Source organism: Geotrypetes seraphini, chromosome 12 (genome assembly GCF_902459505.1).
Source record: "Geotrypetes seraphini chromosome 12, aGeoSer1.1, whole genome shotgun sequence".
In the NCBI taxonomy this organism is placed as follows: Eukaryota; Metazoa; Chordata; class Amphibia; order Gymnophiona; family Dermophiidae; genus Geotrypetes; species Geotrypetes seraphini.
This window is the reverse complement of record NC_047095.1, coordinates 60,698,852-60,718,186: the sequence shown is the minus strand read 5'-3', so window position 1 is coordinate 60,718,186 and position 19,335 is coordinate 60,698,852. Positions and strand designations below refer to the sequence as shown.

At 44.2% G+C, this 19,335-nt stretch overlaps 1 protein-coding gene across 1 annotated transcript in view; it reads right to left on the bottom strand.

The window, feature by feature from the left end:
- The window catches only part of FAF1 (Fas associated factor 1), a 559,433-nt gene that overhangs the window by 499,957 nt on the left and 40,141 nt on the right, over positions 1-19,335 (bottom strand). The window contains exon 2 of the mRNA XM_033916532.1: positions 7,222-7,290. Coding sequence (XP_033772423.1) covers positions 7,222-7,290 — 69 coding nt within the window. The remainder of the gene's footprint in view (positions 1-7,221; positions 7,291-19,335) is intronic.

The following is a 19,335-nucleotide window of genomic DNA, read 5'->3' as shown; positions in this document are numbered from 1 at the left end:
TATCTAGTACAAAAATCTAAATCACAAAGTTCAAGTACTAGCATATTTATTTATTTATTAAATTTTCCATACTGTTCTCCCAGGGGAGCTCATACAGCACAGTTACTTACCATAACAGGTGTTATCCAGGGACAATAGGCACATATTCTCTACATGTGGGTGACATCATCCACGGAGCCCCGTCACGGACAGCTCTTCAAGCAAACTTGATTGAAGATCTCAAGTTTGCTAGTGCTGCACCACGCACGCATGCGTGTGCCTTCCCGCTCAGCTAGAGGCGTGTCTCCTCAACGTGATCTTCAGTTCAGATAGCTAGCAAAGAAGCCAATCCGAGGAGATGGGAGGGTTGCGATAATATTTGCCTGCTGTCCCTGGATAACACCTGCTACGGTAAATAACTGTGCTTTATACCAGGACAAGCAGGCAGCATATTCTCTACATGTGGGTGACCTCCAAGCTAACTAGGAAGGGACGGTGGGAGAGTTGGCAATTCAGGAGAACAGATTACGCAAAACCGACTGGCCGAACTGGCCGTCGCGCTTGGAAAAAGCATCCAGGCAGTAGTGAGAGGTGAATGTATGAACCGAGGATCAAGTGGCAGCCTTGCAGATCTCTTCAATAGGCATGGACCTGAGGAAAGAAAATAGACACCGCCTTCACTCTGACTTTATGCCCCGTGACCCGACCCAGCAGCGGAAGACCAGCTCAAGCGTAGCAGAAGGAAATACAAGCAGCCAACCAGTTGGACAAGGTGTGCTTGGAAACGGGAGGGCCCAACCGATTAGGATCAAAAGATAGGAAGAGTTGAGGAGCCGTCCGATGAGACTGGGTGCGTTGGAGGTAAAAAGCCAACACCCTCTTACAGTCAAGAGTGTGTAGCGCCACTTCACCAGGATGAGAATGGGGCTTTGGAAAAAACACCGGAAGAACAATGGACTGATTGAGGTGGAAATCCGAAACCACCTTGGGCAAGACCTTTGGATGAGTACGAAGGACCACCTTGTCATGATGAAAAACAGTAAAAGGCGGGTCCGCAACCAGAACTTGCAGCTCACCGACTCTGCGAGCAGACATTAGAGCAACTAGGAACATCACCTTCCAAGTGATGTACTTCAGATGAATCTTATCAATGGGTTCAAATGGAGGTTTCATCAATTGAGCCAGAACCACATTAAGATTCCAAACCACGGGGGAAGGCTTGAGTGGAGGATGAACATTAAAGAGGCCCTTCATGAATCGAGAAACCACCGGATGGACGAAGAGCGATTTCCCATCAATCGGCTGATGAAAGGCAGCAATCGCACTAAGGTGGACTTGAATAGAAGTCGATTTGAGGCCAGACCGAGACAAGTGGAGCAAATAATCCAGCATGGAGGACAAGGAGACAGACAGGGGCTCCACGCGAAGTGAAACACACCACGCAGTAAACCTAGACCACTTCTGCGAGTAGCATTGTCTAGTACAACTTTTGGAGAGGTCTCAAGAACATCCCACACCGACTGAGAAAACCCGAAGAAGGGAGTCAGGTGGAAAGGAACCAAGCTGTTAAGTGTAGAGACTAAAGATTGGGATGCAGCATCGAACCCCGACTCTGAGACAGCAGAGAAGGAAACACAGGCAGAAGCAGAGGCTCCCTGACACTGAGTTGGAGGAGAAGGGAGAACCACGGCTGCCGGGGCCTCCGAGAAGCTATCAAAATCATGGCGGCGTGAGCCAACATGAGCTGCATGAGAGTTCTCAGAATCAGAGGAAAAGAAGGGAACGCGTAGAGCAGGGGTCTCAAAGTCCCTCCTTGAGGGCCGCAATCCAGTCGGGTTTTCAGGATTTCCCTAATGAATATGCATGAGATCTATGTGCATGCACTGCTTTCAGTGCATATTCATTGGGGAAATCCTGAAAACCCGACTGGATTGCGGCCCTCAAGGAGGGACTTTGAGATCCCTGGCGTAGAGGAACCGGCACGTCCAATCCAGAAGGAAAGCATCCACCTCGAAATGATCTGGGGAGTAAATCCTTGAACAGAAGCGAGGCAATTTGTGGATGAGGGGGGAGGCGAATAGATCTATTTGCAGCATCCCCCATTGAGCAAACGCCAGATGCAAAATCGAGGCATGGAGCAACCATTCGTGTGGCTAGAGAAGACGACTCAACCTGTCCGCAAGGCAGTTTTGCTTGCCTTGAATGTAGACCGCTCGAAGGAAGATGTTGTGGCGTATCGCCCACTCCCAGAGCCGAAGAGCCTCCCGGCAAAGAGACAGGGAACCCGTAACCTCTGTTTGTTTACATAATACATAGCCACCTGGTTGTCCGTGCACACCAGGACTACTTGATCCTGAAGCAAATGCCGAAAGGCGACCAGGGCATTGTAAATAGCCCAAAGCTCCAGCAGGTTGTTGTGACAGCAATGGTCGATGCTTGATCAAAGACCCTGGGTCCGGAGGCCATCGAGGTGAGCCCCCCAGGCATACGTGGAGGAGTCCGTTGTTAGGACCTTCCGCGGCGGGGGCGTGAGAAAGAGAAAACCTCTTGAAGGATTGGAAGAGTGCGTCCACCAACGGAGCGAATGCCTCAAGGAGGGAGTCACCACAATGCGCTGAGAGGCGGGATCCCGGTCTTGTCTCCACTGGGACCCCAGGGTCCACTGAGGTATTCGGAGGTGAAGTCTGGCAAAAGGAGTCACATGAACGGTGGAGGCCATGTGTCCCAACAGGATCATCATCTGCTTGGCGGAGGCCTTGGACTGAAGGGAGACCTGCCAGCACAGGTGGATGAGGGCGGCCTGCCGAGGCTGAGGCAGTAACGAGCAGAGGCGAACCGTGTCCAGCACCACCCCAATGAACTGCAGAGACTGAGAGGGGCACAACTGGGACTTGGGAAAGTTGACCTCGAAGCCCAGACGCTGAAGGAACATAATAGTCCGTAGGGGCGCTGCAATAACCTCCTGCCGTGATGGTGCTTTGATAAGCCAGTCGTCGAGGTATGGGAACACTTGAAGACCCTGCGACCGCAAGGCTGCCACCACCCCCGCGAGGCACTTGGTGAAGACTCATGGGGATGAAGTGAGCCCGAACGGGAGGACCCGATACTGCAGGTGAAGGTCTCCCACCTGAAAGCGAAGGAACCTGCGAGAGGCCGGGTGGATCGGGATGTGAGTGTAGGCCTCCTTCAGGTCCAGGGAGCATAACCAGTCCCCCTCGTCTAGCAGGGGATACAGCGTGGGAAGAGAGAGCATACGGGTGTTGGATAACTTTGTTTGTTATGATGTAAATAGCTTTAAAACTACATTATGGGTCTCATAATCAAAACTTTAAAACGTCCAAAAACCAGCCTAAGTCGGCACTTGAACATCCTAATAGCAGGGACGTTAAAAAAAAAAACTTTGCTCACAACTGATACATGCACCTTAATATGTTATTGCTTTCCAATGGCAAAAGACACCAAGGTAACTATGGGGTCAAGAAACCGACTTCTGTACTCTGGGATCGGGTAGGTTAGTACAAACGTATCAGGGCCAGGTGAGTTGAAGTAGATTTGTAGCATGATGGGTAGGAGCCTTGTTGCACCAGGCAAAGCCGTGTGCCTTATTCTAGTCTGGTCTTGTCTTCCTGGGCTGTATTCAGCTAACCTGGTTCCCTATATCTATAATATCCTGGCCTTGTTGCCTCTGAGAGCATGTCTCTGCCCGTGCTCCTGTTTTTGTTTGGACAGTGGTCTTGCCTTGTTTCATTGGCATTCTCGTTATGGACATATGCTAGGGCGAATGCAGATTGTTATCTTGCTCTCAACACTAAGGCTAGTAATGAATATACTAACCTTTGACAAACACTGATGTATGCTCTCATTAAGGGGACCAATTCCTCATGGCCACCCACACCCTGGCCAGTTGATCTCACAATGAGGTCACTTATGGGCACCGATCAGCTCTTCAAGATATTGATTTGATTAGATCTGGTAAAGTTCTACTTTCAAAAGGTGGTATTTTGTGTTCGTTTAACATTGCTGCTACGTATGCCTATTTATTTTAACAAAAAGAAAACATTAAGTAGAGGCTTTGATAGGCTTGTATCATAATATTTCATGTTTATTTTTTGGGTCCTTTATATTCATAATTTGATGTACTTTTATCTGTCTTGTATGTACCAGCTTCACTTGTTGTGAACTGCCAGGAACCATTTTGGCCTGGCGGTATATAAGAATAAAAATTATTATTATTATTATTATTCAGGGCCAATCCAGTGGCTCTTCAACAGCATTATGTGGTGCTATGTGGAGAAACCAAGGCTCCGCTATCTAGGCCAGCTGAAGATGACGGAGAGAGAACAAGAAGGGAAAACATCAGTCAGAACTCAATAGGGACGTCTCGAGGGCAATTTAATAACAGAGCACTTGGTAGGAGCCTAGTCTATAAAGGAACATAGGCGCCTGCTTTCCACTATAAAATCCTAGAGTAAAAGCAAAAATACACAGCAAGCACTTACACCAGCCATAGAGCTGGCATAGTGTGTGCACTTAAATGCCAGAGACACACAAGTAATAATATTCTGCAAGTTAAGAATGTCCGAGTATCGCCCATACTCTACCCAGATCCCAGCTATAAGCACACTCACCTATAGAATATGTGCTAATGCCTATTTACAGGATAGCTCTTAGGTGGAATTCTGGCATTTATGTGCTTAAAAACGCACACATATATGCCTATATGCCATTATTCTAATGAATTGCACACAGATTTGGCACGTAACTTAAAGCACGCACCATTTTAATCAGTCTCAGGGATTAGGACTGCACTTTCTGCATGGAACGTGGTTGCATGGCTAGCTTAAAAGGAGGTGGAAGGACATAAAACATGCGCTAAACATTTGGGTAGTTATAAATGAAGTCTCACGACACTGGTTCCCAATACTAATTCCAGCTGAGCTAGAAGGGGGGAGGGAAAAAAGAAAAGGTCATGCGTCCCATCACAATAAATCAAATTATGTAGGATTTTATGATTGGACAGGGTCCCCTTAAATGTATTCTACATAAAATTCATATTTACCATAAGGAACAAATTCTTGGACATCAGAATGGAGTGTAGGTTGGTAGTTCTTGGGGGGGGGGTGAGGGTTTGGGGGGTGAGGTGTTGTGGGGGGAAGGAGAATTTGTTGATTGGATTCGGGGAGTCCCTCTTTGTGAGTGGAATTGGGTATTCCTTATGGGTAGAGTAGTTGACTCAGCTGGTGTTTCTGATTTTGAATTCCATCATTGATTGGGTGTTTCGTGGAAGGGAAGCGGGGAGTGTGGGTTGAAGATGGAGTGTTGGGGTATTGTTTCTTTATCGTGAAAATACTCTACAAGTTATAGAACCAATATACAGTGGTGCCTCGCATAACGAACGCCTCACACAACGAACGCTGCACACAACGAACTTCATGTCTTGATTCACACAATGAACTTCGTTTCACACAACGAACTTCACACAACGAACTTCGTTTCACACAACGAACTTCGTTTCACACAACGAAGTCGCCCGAGCTGCCGATGTATTGCATCCTTCCGCGCAGGCACTGCAGGCAGTCGTTAGTCACTGCGCTTAACTGCCCTCTCTCACTGTATACAGTCGTCCTTTTAAGATAAACTCAATATTTTTTATATATCATGGCTTCTAAAAAAAGCAGGAAGGTGATTTCTGTTGAAATGAAACGGGAAATAATTAGAAGGAGTGAATGTGGGGTAAAACAGTGTGACCTCGTCAAAGAGTTTGGCCTCAGCAAGACCACCATTTTCACCATTTTGACAAATTTATCTTTTTTTATGTCATCTTAGCATATTTTATGCTGCAGAACGAATTATTTTTTTTAACATGTATTGTTATGGGAAAACGCATTTCACATAACTAACTTTTCGCATAACAAACTTGCTCCTGGAACGAATTAAGTTCGTTGTGTGAGGCACCACTGTATATCTAAAAAACACAACATGCTGTGTAATAGTAATAAATATTCATTAAATATAAGTGACTGCACGGATCGGTTGGTGACTGAGCACTTCACTTATATTAATGAATATTTATTACTATTACACAGCATATTGTGTTTTTTAGATATATATTGGTTCTATAACTTGTGGAGTATTTTCATGAAATTGACCTATTAAACACAATTAATTACTATTTAACTCCATAATATTATTGAGGTTGGCATTGTTTCTTTATACAGAACTTATGCTTATGGGTTATTGGTTTATGGGTTCCTCTTCATAAAAGAGAGGGAAAGGGGGAGATTTCATGAGATGTGTGGGGGGCAGGGTAGTTTCAAGTTTCAAGTTTATTAATATGTTTGATGAATCGCTTATTAAAATTACTAAGCGAAGTACAAAATCAAAATAGAGAATAATATAAAGAAACTAACATTTTAACAGTATACTTTCATAAAATACAAACATGAGTCGGGAGGGAAAGAGTAAAAGTTACAATTTTCAATTTTTGGTAGAAAAATGGAAAAAACAAGAGGGTGAGGGGTGGTTAAACCATAGCACGATTTGAAACCTCACTAAAAAAATTAAATATTAAAAGCATCTTTAAACAGATAGGATTTTAAAGATTTTTTGAATATTGCTACATCTTTTTCGTTTCTAATATATTGTGGCAGAGCGTTCCACCATTGAGGTCCCATCACAGAGAACATGTCAGATCTTCTTATTCCTATAATTTTCAGAGAATTTCCTGTATATAAGGGAAATGGATGACTTGTATTGGTGTTTGATTCATGATATTGTTGTTTTGCTGTCTCGTCCTTAATAAAATTATTTGAAAATAAAATTCATATTTACCTCGCCATCCTAATACTAAAGGTACTTCAAGAAAACTCACTACTCTTCTTACATAGATACACTGCCCAAGACACATATTTGAATTACTACTGGTTCTTATTACAATTTGGTGCCAGAACTCAAATCTTTACACCAGAGCTAAGTTTTTATAAATGAACCTTAATGTCTCTCACATAAAAAAAAAAGTTAACACAAATTGTTAAATTCCCAGTTAAAACAGCTGCATATTATTGCTGGATAGCTCATGAGATCTCATTTATTTCAGATTTTAACTGAAAGTGCCAATGGATTCATGGTCCAGTGTACTTAATGAAACAAAACAAAAAAAAAAAAGATCCTCTCATCCACATGAGACAGCAAGTAAAGGTGAAACCTGCAATGGGGAAAAAATGGATTTATTCACACACTTACCACTAAATCCCAGTTGTTCTGTTCAAGTAACGTAATCGCTTCATCAATATTTTCAATACCAGTGCAAGCCTGAAAAACAAAGTAAAATAACTGAACCATTGTCATCTCATTATGATTAACTTTAAGAGTCTCATGTAATAACTCTCCCCCCCCCCCTCCTTTTATCAAATTGCGCTGGAGGTGAGCCTCACTTCAGTTGTTGAAAAAATAATGGAAGTGTTGCTGAAAGAAAGGATAGTGTCTTTCCTTGAACCTAATGGGTTACAGGATCCGAGGCAACATGGCTTTACAAAAGGTAAATCATGCCAAACGAACCTGATTGAATTTTTTGATTGGGTGACCAGAGAGCTGGATCGAGGACATATGCTAGATGTAATTTACTTGGATTTCAGCAAAGCCTTTGATACAGTTCCTCATAGGAGGCTGTTGAACAAACTTGAAGGGCTGAACTTAGGACCCAAAGTGGTGAACTGGGTCAGAAACTGGCTGTCGGACAGACGCCAGAGGGTGGTGGTTAATGGAAGTCGCTCGGAGGAAGGAAAGGTGAGTAGTGGAGTCTCTTATGGTTCGGTGCTGGGGCCGATCCTGTTCAATATGTTTGAGAGTAGCATTATTGAAGGGTTAGAAGGAGAAGTGTGCCTCTTTGCAGATGATACCAAGATTTGTAACAGAGTAGACACCGAAGAGGGAGTGGAAACTATGAAAAAGAATCTGCAAAAGTTAGAGGAATGGTCTAATGCCTGGCAACTAAAATTCAATGCAAAGAAATGCAGAGTAATGCATTTGGGGATTAATAATCGGAAGGAACTGTATATGCTGGGAGGAGAGAAGCTGATATGCACGGACAGGGAGAGGGACCTTGGAGTGATAGTGTCCGAAGATCTAAAGGCGAAAAAACAGTGTGACAAGGCAGTGGCTGCTGCCAGAAGGATGCTGGGCTGTATAAAGAGAGGCGTAGCCAGTAGAAGGAAGAAGGTGTTGATGCCCCTGTACCGGTCATTGGTAAGGCCCCACTTGGAGTATTATGTTCACTTTTGGAGACCGTATCTGACGAAGGACGTAAGAAGACTTGAGGCGGCCCAGAGGAGGACTACGAAAATGATAGGAGGCTTGCGCCAGAAGACGTATGAGGAGAGACTGCAAGCACTGATATGTATACCCTAGAGGAAAGGAGAGACAGGGGAGATATGATTCAGACGTTCAAATACTTGAAGGGTATTAACGTAGAACATAATCTTTTCCAGAGAAAGGAAAATAGTAAAACCAGAGGACATAATTTGAGGTTGAAGGGTGGTAGATTCAAAGGCAATGTTAGGAAGTTCTACTTTATGGAGAGGGTGGTGGATGCCTGGAATGCACTCCCGAGAGAGGTGGTGGAGAGTAAAACTGTGACTGAGTTCAAAGAAGCGTGGGATGAACACAGAGAATCTAGAATCAGAAAATAATATTAAATATTGATCTAAGGCCAGTACTGGGCAGACTTGCACGGTCTGTGTCTGTATATGGCCGTTTGGTGGGGGATGGGCTGGGGAGGGCTTCAATGGCTGGGAGGGTATAGATGGGCTGGAGTAGGTTTTGATGGAGATTTCGGCAGTTGGAACCCAAGCACAGTACTGGTGGAGCTTTGGATTCTTGCCCAGAAATAGCTAAGAAAAAAATTAAAAAATTTAAATTGAATCAGGTTGGGCAGACTGGATGGACCATTCGGGTCTTTATCTGCCGTCATCTACTATGTTACTAGGTATTTAGGGCAGTCTGGTGCGGTAAATGCTCCAGCACTCAGAATTCGTATGAGCATCGGAGCACTTACCTCACCGGCCCATGCTAAAAACCTCTAGCACAGCTGATAAAGAGGGAGTTAAATTATTTGCATTTAGCTCACAACTTTTTCTGTTGTAGCTTGAAAGTTAATTACTGTACAGTTATTGTATCTGAATAAACTTTCTTTCTTTTTTTTTTTTTTTTTTTTTGCATTTTAAAGACTTTATTGAAAATAGAAAAAGACAAACAAAAATCTCCAAACAATCAACAGCCAATGTACAAACTACATCAGCTAGTACCACATTGTTCCAATCCAAATCCCTCCATCCCAACCCAACCACCCCAAACAGAATCACTCATTACTAACTGCAGCCAGCAACAAGAGCAGAGGGAAAATTATAGACCTCCATGTCTCATACACCTGCCAAACCCTATGATAGGGGAGCATCGCCTGCCTCCTAGTAGCAGTTAATTTACACATCAATTGGACATAATCAAGCCTATGAATCAGGCACTGCCGATTAGGCATCCGGGGAGAGCTACAATAACTATTTTCCTGTGCCAAGAAGGTTTTGCTCATCAAATCTTCTGTAGCCATGACTCCATTATTGCAACCACAGAAAGCCCACCACCCCTGGCAGCCTACCTTTCTTCCATGCCACCGCTCCCAGAACTTCTATAGCACTGTACTTGACACTGCCTTCCTAGGCCTACTTACAACCCCACATGTAGATCTAGTAACTCCATTTGGGGTCATGAACCATGATCTCATTTTGTACTTGAGGCAGTAGAGAGTTAGGTAGTACGCCCAAGGCCACAGTAGAGAGTTAGGTAGTACGCCCAAGGCCACAAGTAGCGTTTGTGGGATTTGAACTCTCACGTACCAGTCCACTGCTCTGCAGTGTAAACTGACTTCACAAGAGAGCACTCTGCATGAAAAACAACATATATAATATCTGGAAACATTAAAGAACGCTAAGAGCCCCTTTTACAAAACTGTGGTAGCGAGTCCTGGTGTGGTAAATACAATATAGTCCAGAGGAATTGAATGGGCTGTGTCACATTTGCCGAATAGAAATCACTACCGAGGCTTTGTAAAAGGGGCCCTAAATGAAGCATTCTGTTATTTTCCACTTGACGTACCTTTGAAAAGTCGCTCTGCAATAGAACTTTAATGTGAAATCCATTTCATGCAAAAGTTTAAATAAAATTCACCACGGTATATGTTACTATAATGCAGGATGTTTTGAAATTTATTTAAGATGAGATGGGTAGCCAGTGTAGTTGATCATATAGAAACTTTATGTCTCTTAAGTAATAATGTCTGTGCCTGCTAGTATTAGTTTGCATTCTTTAGCATTTGGGCCCTCTTTAAGCGCATTGCTAGAATCCTCTTCCCCCACCCTCCTTTTATTTCTTTGTACAGATGGTGGAGACAGTAATGTAACTAATCCAAAATCTGAGAAGGTTTCCAGCCCCTCCCAACTCAAAAGTCTATAGTTCCTTTATCTACAGTATTACAATTTGCTGAAGCTGGTGATGTTCAGAATATTCCAAGGGAAGCAATACAAAATGGATATATACAAAACAGATGTTTCCTTAAGGATGTTTGGACTCTGATATTTGAGACTAAAAAGTCTGCGATACAACAATTTCTTCCTTAGGTTGCTCTGTTTTCTCAATAGACTGTTAGTGGTGGAACAAGAAATCTAGAGTTGGGAATCTGGAATTCTCTTGGGAAGGAGCAACTGTTTCATTTAATAAAAGATACACTTCTCCCTCTGTATTCGCGGTTTCCATATCTGCGGTTTTGATTATTCGCAATTTTTCGGCCGCTGACTCCGCTCCTAAAAACGTCATCACTACAGTTTTTTCCTTTAATTGTAAGGTATCGATAAAAAAGTTTATCACTTACCATTTCTGTACTGTAAGTTTTCTTCCCAGCATGCCTGAAATCGCTGCTTGCTGCCTGCACTGAAATCGCGCCTTTCCTTGTTATTGGGCCTAGCTAAGTGTTAGCGATATCCTTGGGTTACTTTCTAGAGTGGGATTGGTCTGTGAGCAAACCTTGGATGATAATCAGCCTCATAGGCGGGGCTGAACTTGTTTAACCAATCAAAAACGAGATAGTGAAGCTTTAGGAAAGCATAAAAGTTCTGGGACTGAAGTGATTGGTATTCTTTTATTCTCACAAACACAGTTTGGAAAAAAAAAAAAAAAAAATGTCTGGGCACGGCAAACAGGGAGGGAAGGCTCAAGCTAAGGCCAAGACTCGCTCATCTCGAGCAGGGCTGCTGTTTCCCATAGGGCGCATGCACAGGTTGCTGAGAAAGGGCAACTATAGTGAGCGTGTGGGTGCCGGCGTCCCAGTCTATCTGGCAGCGGTGCTGGAGTTATCTGATCGCTGAGATCTTAGAGCTGGCCGGCAATGCCACGCGCGTTCATCGACAAGTCAGCGAAAGACAAAGGCGCGCGCCGACAACTGAGCGCAAGATAGAGGTGTGCACCGAAGAAAATGACAGTTTTTAGGGACTCCGACGGGGGTTTTTGTTGGGGAGCCCCCCCAGTTTACTTAATAGAGATCGCGCCGGCGTTGTGGGGGGTTTGGGGGGTTGTAACCCTCCACATTTTACTGTAAACTTAACTTTTTCCCTAAAAACAGGGAATAAGTGAAGTTTTCAGTAAAATGTGGGGGGTTACAACCCCCCACAACGCAGCGCGATCTCTATTAATTAAAGTGGGGGGGTTCCCCCCCACGCCCCCCCCCCCGACAGAACCGTAAAAACAGTAATTTTGTGCAGCGCACGCCTCCACGCTGCGCTCAATTGTCTGCGCGCGCCTTTGTCCCAGCGCGCTTTTGACCTGACACCATGCGCGATAACAAGAAGACTCGTATCATCCCCAGGCACTTGCAGCTGGCCATCCGCAACGATGAAGAACTGAATAAGCTGCTGGGGAAAGTCACCATCGCGCAGGGCGGCGTCCTGCCTAACATCCAGGCTGTGCTACTGCCCAAGAAAACCGAGAGCCATAAAGCAGCCAAATTGTTGGGAAGTTATTCGCAGTTTTATTAGTAAAAACGTTGGCAGATTCCCAAAACCGCAAATAACATATTGAAAAATTATTCGCTTTTTTTCATATTCGCACCTACAGCCAGAACGTATCCACCACGAATACCGAGGGAGAAGTGTAGTTTATTTTGCAAAGGAAAGAGGAGTCTTTGGAAAATTTGGGGAAATCCACTGCTCATTCTTAGGACAAGTAGCAGAAAAACTGTTTTACTACTTGGGATCTAGCTAAGTACTTGGGACCTGGGTTGGTCACTGTTGGAACAGGATCCTGGGCTTGATGGACCTTTGGTCTATCCCAGTATGGCAATTCTTATGTTCTTATGCTAAAAATCTTAAGATTCCTTAAATTTTCCTTAATTTAATTTCATTTGATTTGCTCCTAAAGAGCTTTTTATTAAGTATCAAGGAGGTCTTGGGTGTTCCTGACTCTTTGCTGTTAAAAGTTATTCCTAGAGATGGTGGGGAAAGGTAGAGAGCAGGTGGATGGAGCATATAGCAGAGTTACTTACCGTAACAAGTGTTATCCAGGGACAGCAGGCAGATATTCTCTACATGTGGGTGACGTCACCGACGGAGCCCCCTAGCGGACGTTTTCGCAAGCAGACATGCTTGAAGACCTTCAAGCTTGCAATTGGCTCGTGCATGTGCGCGTGCTCCTCCCGCCCGACCTATAGCATGCATCTCCTCAGCGTGGCCTCAGTTCAGATTGCTAGCAAAGAAGCCAACCACGGGGAGGTGGGTGGGTTGTGAGAATATCTGCCTGCTGTCCCTGGATAACACCTGTTACGTTAAGTAACTGTGCTTTATCCCAGGACAAGCAGGCAGCATATTCTCAACATGTGGGAGACCGCCAAGCTAACCAGAATGGGATGGAGGGAGAGTTGGCAATTTAGGAGAACAGATTTTGCAAAATGGACTGGCCAAAATGGCCGTCAAGCCTAGAGAAAGTATCCAGACAGTAGTACGAGGTAAACATATGAACAGAGGACCAAATGGCAGCCTTACAGATTTCCTCAATAGGAGTCGGGCAGAGGAAAGCAACAGACGCCGTCATCGCTCTGACCTTGTGGCCTGTGACTCGACCCGGCAGGGAGAGACCAGCCTGAGCCTGAGGGGATGGGTGAGAGTTAGAAATGGTCCGCTTAGAAACAGAGCAACCCAAGTGATTAGGATCAAAAGAGAGGAACACCTGGGGAGCAGAACAGTGAGGAGCGGTGCGCTTCAAGTAGAAGGCCAGCGCACGCCTACAGTCAAGAGAATGCAGAGCCGCTTCTCCAGGGTGAGAATGGGGCTTCGGGAAAAACACAGGAAGAATAGATTGCTTGATGTGAAATTCAGAAACAACCTTAGGCAAGAACTTAGGATGTGTACGGAGAACCACCTTATCATGATGCGAGACAGTGAAGGGTGGGTCCGCCACCAAGGCTTGAAGCTCACTGACCCGACGGGCAGAACTGAGAGCAATAAGAAACACAACCTTCCAAGTAAGATACTTCAAGTGAGCCCGTGCTAGCGGCTCGAACCGAGGTTTCATCAAATGAGCAAGGACCACGTTAAGATCCCAAACCACAGGAGGAGGTTTAACGGGCGGATGAACGTGGAAAAGGCCTTTCATGAAGCGGGAAACCACAGGATGAACAGAGATAGGCTTCCCATCAATCGGCGGATGAAAAGCAGCAATGGCACTAAGGTGGACTTCTTTGCCGGCACACTTGAGGAGGAAAGAGACTTACCTGAGGCCGGAGCCTTGGAGGATGAGGGGGACTTCAAGGCCGAGGCACCCAACACCGGTGCCGAGGCCGAGCTCGAGGCCTGTCCCTCGGAATCCATCGGGCCAAAAAGTTGAAGAATCTTGGCCACCCGCGGTTGCAGAGTCGCACAATGCGGACACGACTCAGCGCAGTGCTCCGCACCCAGGCACTTCACACACAAACGATGAGGATCAGTGATGGAGATAACCCGGTTGCACTTAGTGCAGTTCTTGAACCCGGAGCGAGACCGGGACATAAGAAAAAAGACGGCCGCCACCTCACGAGGCCAGGCAGCCAGAGCAAGACCGGAGACCGGGTCAAAAAGACACGAAAGAAAACAACAAAGATACGAGTACAGCGACTCAAACGAAAATAACAAAGAAAGCCGCAGTGCAAGTGGGACAACGAGATCGCGCGCAGCAAGGGAGCAGTGCTTCTGGCTCTGTGGAAAACACAGAACTGAGACCACGCTGAGGAGACGCATGCCCTAGGTCGGGCGGGAGGGGCACGCGTGGCCCATCGCAGGCTTGAAGGTCTTCAAGCAAGTCTGCTTGCGAAAATGTCCGCTAGGGGGCTCCGTCGGTGACGTCACCCACATGTTGAGAATATGCTGCCTGCTTGTTCTGGGGTAAATTGATTTACCAACTGTTTTAGAGACATCTCAGGATGTAATTTCCAGCAAAACCATTCTGCTGGTGTCCTTCGTTAAAGAGAAAGATAAAATGATGGTTTTTCAAAAAGATAGATACACATTTCTGTGGTCAGAAAGTTAGTTTTCCTTGATGTCTCCAGGCCATAATTTACTTAATCCTCCATTGACCCAGGTACCACAGTTAGACTGTAAGCCTGCAGGGACAGATAAGTATTTTCCCTAAGAGTACCTGGTTACTACTGAATGTATTGTAACTGCTTTGGATGAATCTTCATGAAAAGGTGGCAAATAAACAGCAACCACTGTGGGAACTCATGTCAGCCTTTTTGAGTAGCGAGATTGCACAGGGAAGAATCATAGGAAGAACACTCTTGCCCTGGCTTACCACTGGACCAGCAGGGCTTAAAGTAGACCCAGGAAGAGGCCTGCAAGGAATCCGAGCGGCTGAAGAGTTGAATATAAACCGAGACGCCCATTTTTGGGTCAATTTTTTTCATTCAAACACCTAGGCTTATATTCGAGTATATACAGTATTTAATATAGCTAGGGAAATTACAAAAAAGGAAGAAGATAGAAAACTCATTTCAGAGATTAAGCAGTGTATTTACTCAAGAGTGCAAGATATCACTGCTTTTGCATCAAATATGGTTCACTAACATGAGTGTGAGTATGTCATATTCCTTCAGCTTGTACAAAAGGAGTCTATATGGCAATTTGTGGAACCAGTATATATATCAGAAAATAGACTAAGAGGCTTGATTCTTGAAGAGGCACCTGTTGCGGCAAGAGCCTGCAAAACAGGCGCCTGCTGCATGTCAATCACCAGCAGGCGCCGCATCCAGAATCACGTCTTTTTTTTTTTTTTTTTTTTTAAACCTAGGCGCCTTAAACGTAGGCCAGCATATTTTTTAAAAACCTACATTTAAGGTGGCCAAACAGGTTGAAAAGGCGATGGCGAAAGCTAGAAGGATGCTAGGTTGCTTAGGGAGAGGTATGGCCAGTAGGAAAAAGGAGGTACTGATGTCCCTGTATAAGACTCTGGTGAAACCTCATTTAGAATATTGTATACAATTCTGGAGACCACACCTTCAAAAAGATATACACTTCTTCCTCCCTATTCGCGGGGGTTAGGGGCAGATCCGGCCCGCGAATAGTGAAAATTTGCGAATAATTTTTGAGTCGGCTCTGACTCACCCCTTGACCTTACCTGGTGGTACAGCGGTGACGCGGGGCAGGAGCGATCTTCCTATACTCCTGCCCCGTGCAGAGCCGTGCTACGAGTTCCCGTGAACTCATGAGACTATAACAGGAAATCCCTACACGGCTCTGCACAGGGCAGGAGTGTAGGAAGATCGCTCCTGCCCCACGTCACCTCTATACCACCAGGTAAGGTCCATGCTCCTGGGGCGGCTGCTTGCCTCCTCCACCTCTGATCGCCCCCTCCTCCTCCAACCACCCCTCTCCTCGCCCCGATCCAAGTCCCGGGGCCGTTTTTTTAATGCGGGCTACCAACAAGCGATTCTCGGGGGGGGGGGGAGGTCTAGGGAAAAAATGCATGAATAATCGAAACCGCGAACGTCAAAACCGCAAATAGGGAGGGGAGAAGTGTAAAAAGGATGGAGTTGGTCCAGAGGAATGCTACTAAAATGGTGCACAGCCTTCATCATAAGGCGTACGAGGACAGACTTATAGATCTCAATATGTATACTTTGGAGGAAAGGGGAGATATGATAAGAGATGTTTAATTATATATGTGACGTAAATGCGCACAAGTCGAGTCTCTTTCATTTGAAAGGAAGCTCTGGAATGAGGGCATAGGATGAAGTTAAGATGTGATAGGCTCAGGAGCAATCTAAGGAAAGACTTTTTTACAGAAAGGGTGGTAGATGCATGGAACAGTGTCCCGGAAGAGGTGGTGGAGACAGAGAGGAAGAGATAATGGTTACCATGGATGGACCATTTGGCCTTTATCTGCCATCATATTTCTATGGATGCCTAAGGCTACTTCCGGTGCAAACCACGCTCTCGCTGGACATGAGCATCCATAGGCATCCCATTGCACCTCCGTAGGTGCGAGACAGATGCCTAAGAGCAACACCTGCATTTAAAACAAAAATACATGCATCCCCGATTGGTTCATTAGATGGCGGTAGGATGTCTGCCACCACCTTACATCAGGATGCAGTTTGGAGAATTTAGCACTAAGTAACTTCATCATGCTAATCTCTAAAATATCAAAATGTATATTTTGGGTTTTTTACCTACTTCAGCTGGGCCTGAAATGTCATGCACTTTCACTTTTCTTCATTCATTAGTTCTTATATAGATTAGAGAATTACAGAATTGGTAAGTCAACTGTTTCAGTATGTGTCAACATTTTACACTTTTTATGACTTAGTAGAAATTAGCAATACAGGTCAACCATCAGCCACTCTAGCTAAGAAGAGCGACCAAGATGATAAAGGGGATTGAACTCTACTTTATTGGTATCAGTAGCATTACTGTCAGACAAGATATGGATTTTGAAGTTATTTTTTAAAAATAGAATGAAAGATTTCCTGGGTCTCCGCATAGAAATATTTCCCGATGTTTCTCGTGAAACCCAGAAACGTAGAAAGCAATTTTTACTCCTAAAACCAGGAGTCACTTCGATTGGTGGGACTTTTTTCCTTAAGTATCCTTGTAAATGTTTAGTTAATTTTGGTTCTATTAAATGTGTTTTTTGAACTCACACAATTGACAGCTTTTATATCTTCTAGACGTCTTGAGGGGAGTAATAATTAGATCATTGTTTATAATTGGGTCCTCCTTCCAGTATTCCAGTCAACCTTGTTTGCCTTTAAAAATTTACCTGATAAAGGAATAATCTGCTTTATTGTATTCTTGAGTCCTGCTCTTGATTTTGTGGACTTTAGAAGGATAGTCGTTATTTTCTATGTAAATTTATGTTTCCTAGTTTAAAATTGTTATAGACTATTATCCTTTTTTCTGTACAAGAGATGATTCTTGGTTAATTATTGTAAATCTTATAAAAATAAAAATGGGGATTGAACTCCTCTCATATAAGGAAAAGCTAAAGAAGTTAGGGCTATTCAGTTTGAGGGAAAAAGAGATGGCTGAGGGGAGATATGACTGAAGTCTACAAAATCCTGAGTGGTATAGAAAAGATGCAAAAATTACAAAGGCTAGGGGGAAACTGGAAGTTACAGGAGGAATATTTTTCACTCTGAGAATAGTTAAGCTCTGGAACGCATTGCCAGAGGATGTGGTAACAGCAGTTAACGTAGCTAGGCTTAAGAAAGGTTTGGACAAGTTCCTGGAAGAAAAGTCCATAGTCTGCTATTGAGACAGACATGGGGGAGGCCAACACTTAACTTTGTTAATTCTACTCAATCTGTAACATCTTTTAATCATTGTAAACCGCACAGAACTTCACGGTCCTGCGGTATATAAACTGTTATTATTATTATTAATGCTTGCCCTGGGATTGGCAACATAGAATGCTGATACTATTTGGGTTTTTCCAGGTACAGTAAAACCTTGGATTGCAAGTGTTTTACACGACAAGCAAAATATTTTATTAAATTTTAACTTGATAAACAAGCAAGGTCTTGCAATACAAGTACATACAGTATACACACATCACAACTGAGCCGATGGTTCTTCTCTCTCCGACGCTGCAAGAGTATAGTGACTGTTCTAAACGAGTGAGTTTTGCAATACGAGTACATAAAGTATACACGCGTCACATCATCACAACTGAGCCGATGGTTCTTCTCTCTCCAACGCTGCAAGAGTATAGTGACTGTTCTAAACGAGTGAGTTTTGCAATACGAGTACATAAAGTATACACGCGTCACATCATCACAACTGAGCCGATGGTTCTTCTCTCTCCGACGCTGCAAGAGTATAGTGACTGTTCTAAACGAGTGAGTTTTGCAATACGAGTACATAAAGTATACACGCGTCACATCATCACAACTGAGCCGATGGTTCTTCTCTCTCCGACGCTGCAAGAGTATAGTGACTGTTCTAAACGAGTGAGTTTTGCAATACGAGTACATAAAGTATACACGCGTCACATCATCACAACTGAGCCGATGGTTCTTCTCTCTCCGACGCTGCAAGAGTATAGTGACTGTTCTAAACGAGTGAGTTTTGCAATACGAGTACATAAAGTATACACGCGTCACATCATCACAACTGAGCCAATGGTTCTTCTCTCTCCGACGCTGCAAGAGTATAGTGACTGTTCTAAATGAGTAAGGTCTTGCAATACAAGTACCTATAGTATTTTGGATTAAAATTTTTGGGTTGTGGAGTTTCCATGATTTCTTATGGGGAAATTTGCTTTGATATACGAGTGTTTTGGATTGCAAGCATGTTTTTGGAACAAGTTATGCTCGCAAACCAAGGTTTTACTGAACTTGTGACCTGGGATGGCCACTGTGGAAACAGGATATTGGGCTAGATCAGTGGTCTCCAACTCAAACCCTTTGCAGGGCCACATTTTGGATTTATAGGTACTTGGAGGGCCGCAGAAAGAATAGTTAATTTCTTCTTATTAAAGAAATGACAATTTTGCATGAGGTAAAACTCTTTAGAGTTTATAAATCTTTCCTTTTGGCTAAGTCTTAATAATAATATTGTCATTTATAGGTAGAGATATATGATCAAAACGGTTTTATTTTACTTTTGCGATTATGATAACTATACCAAGGGCCTCAAAATAGGACCTGGTGGGCCGCATGTGGCCCCTGGGCCGCGAGTTTGAGACTACTGGGCTAGATGGACCATTGGTCTGACCTAGTAAGGCTATTCTTATGTAAAGTTTTCTCCTCTTTCCAAGGAGTGATGAAAGCCATTTCAAAAACAGGTC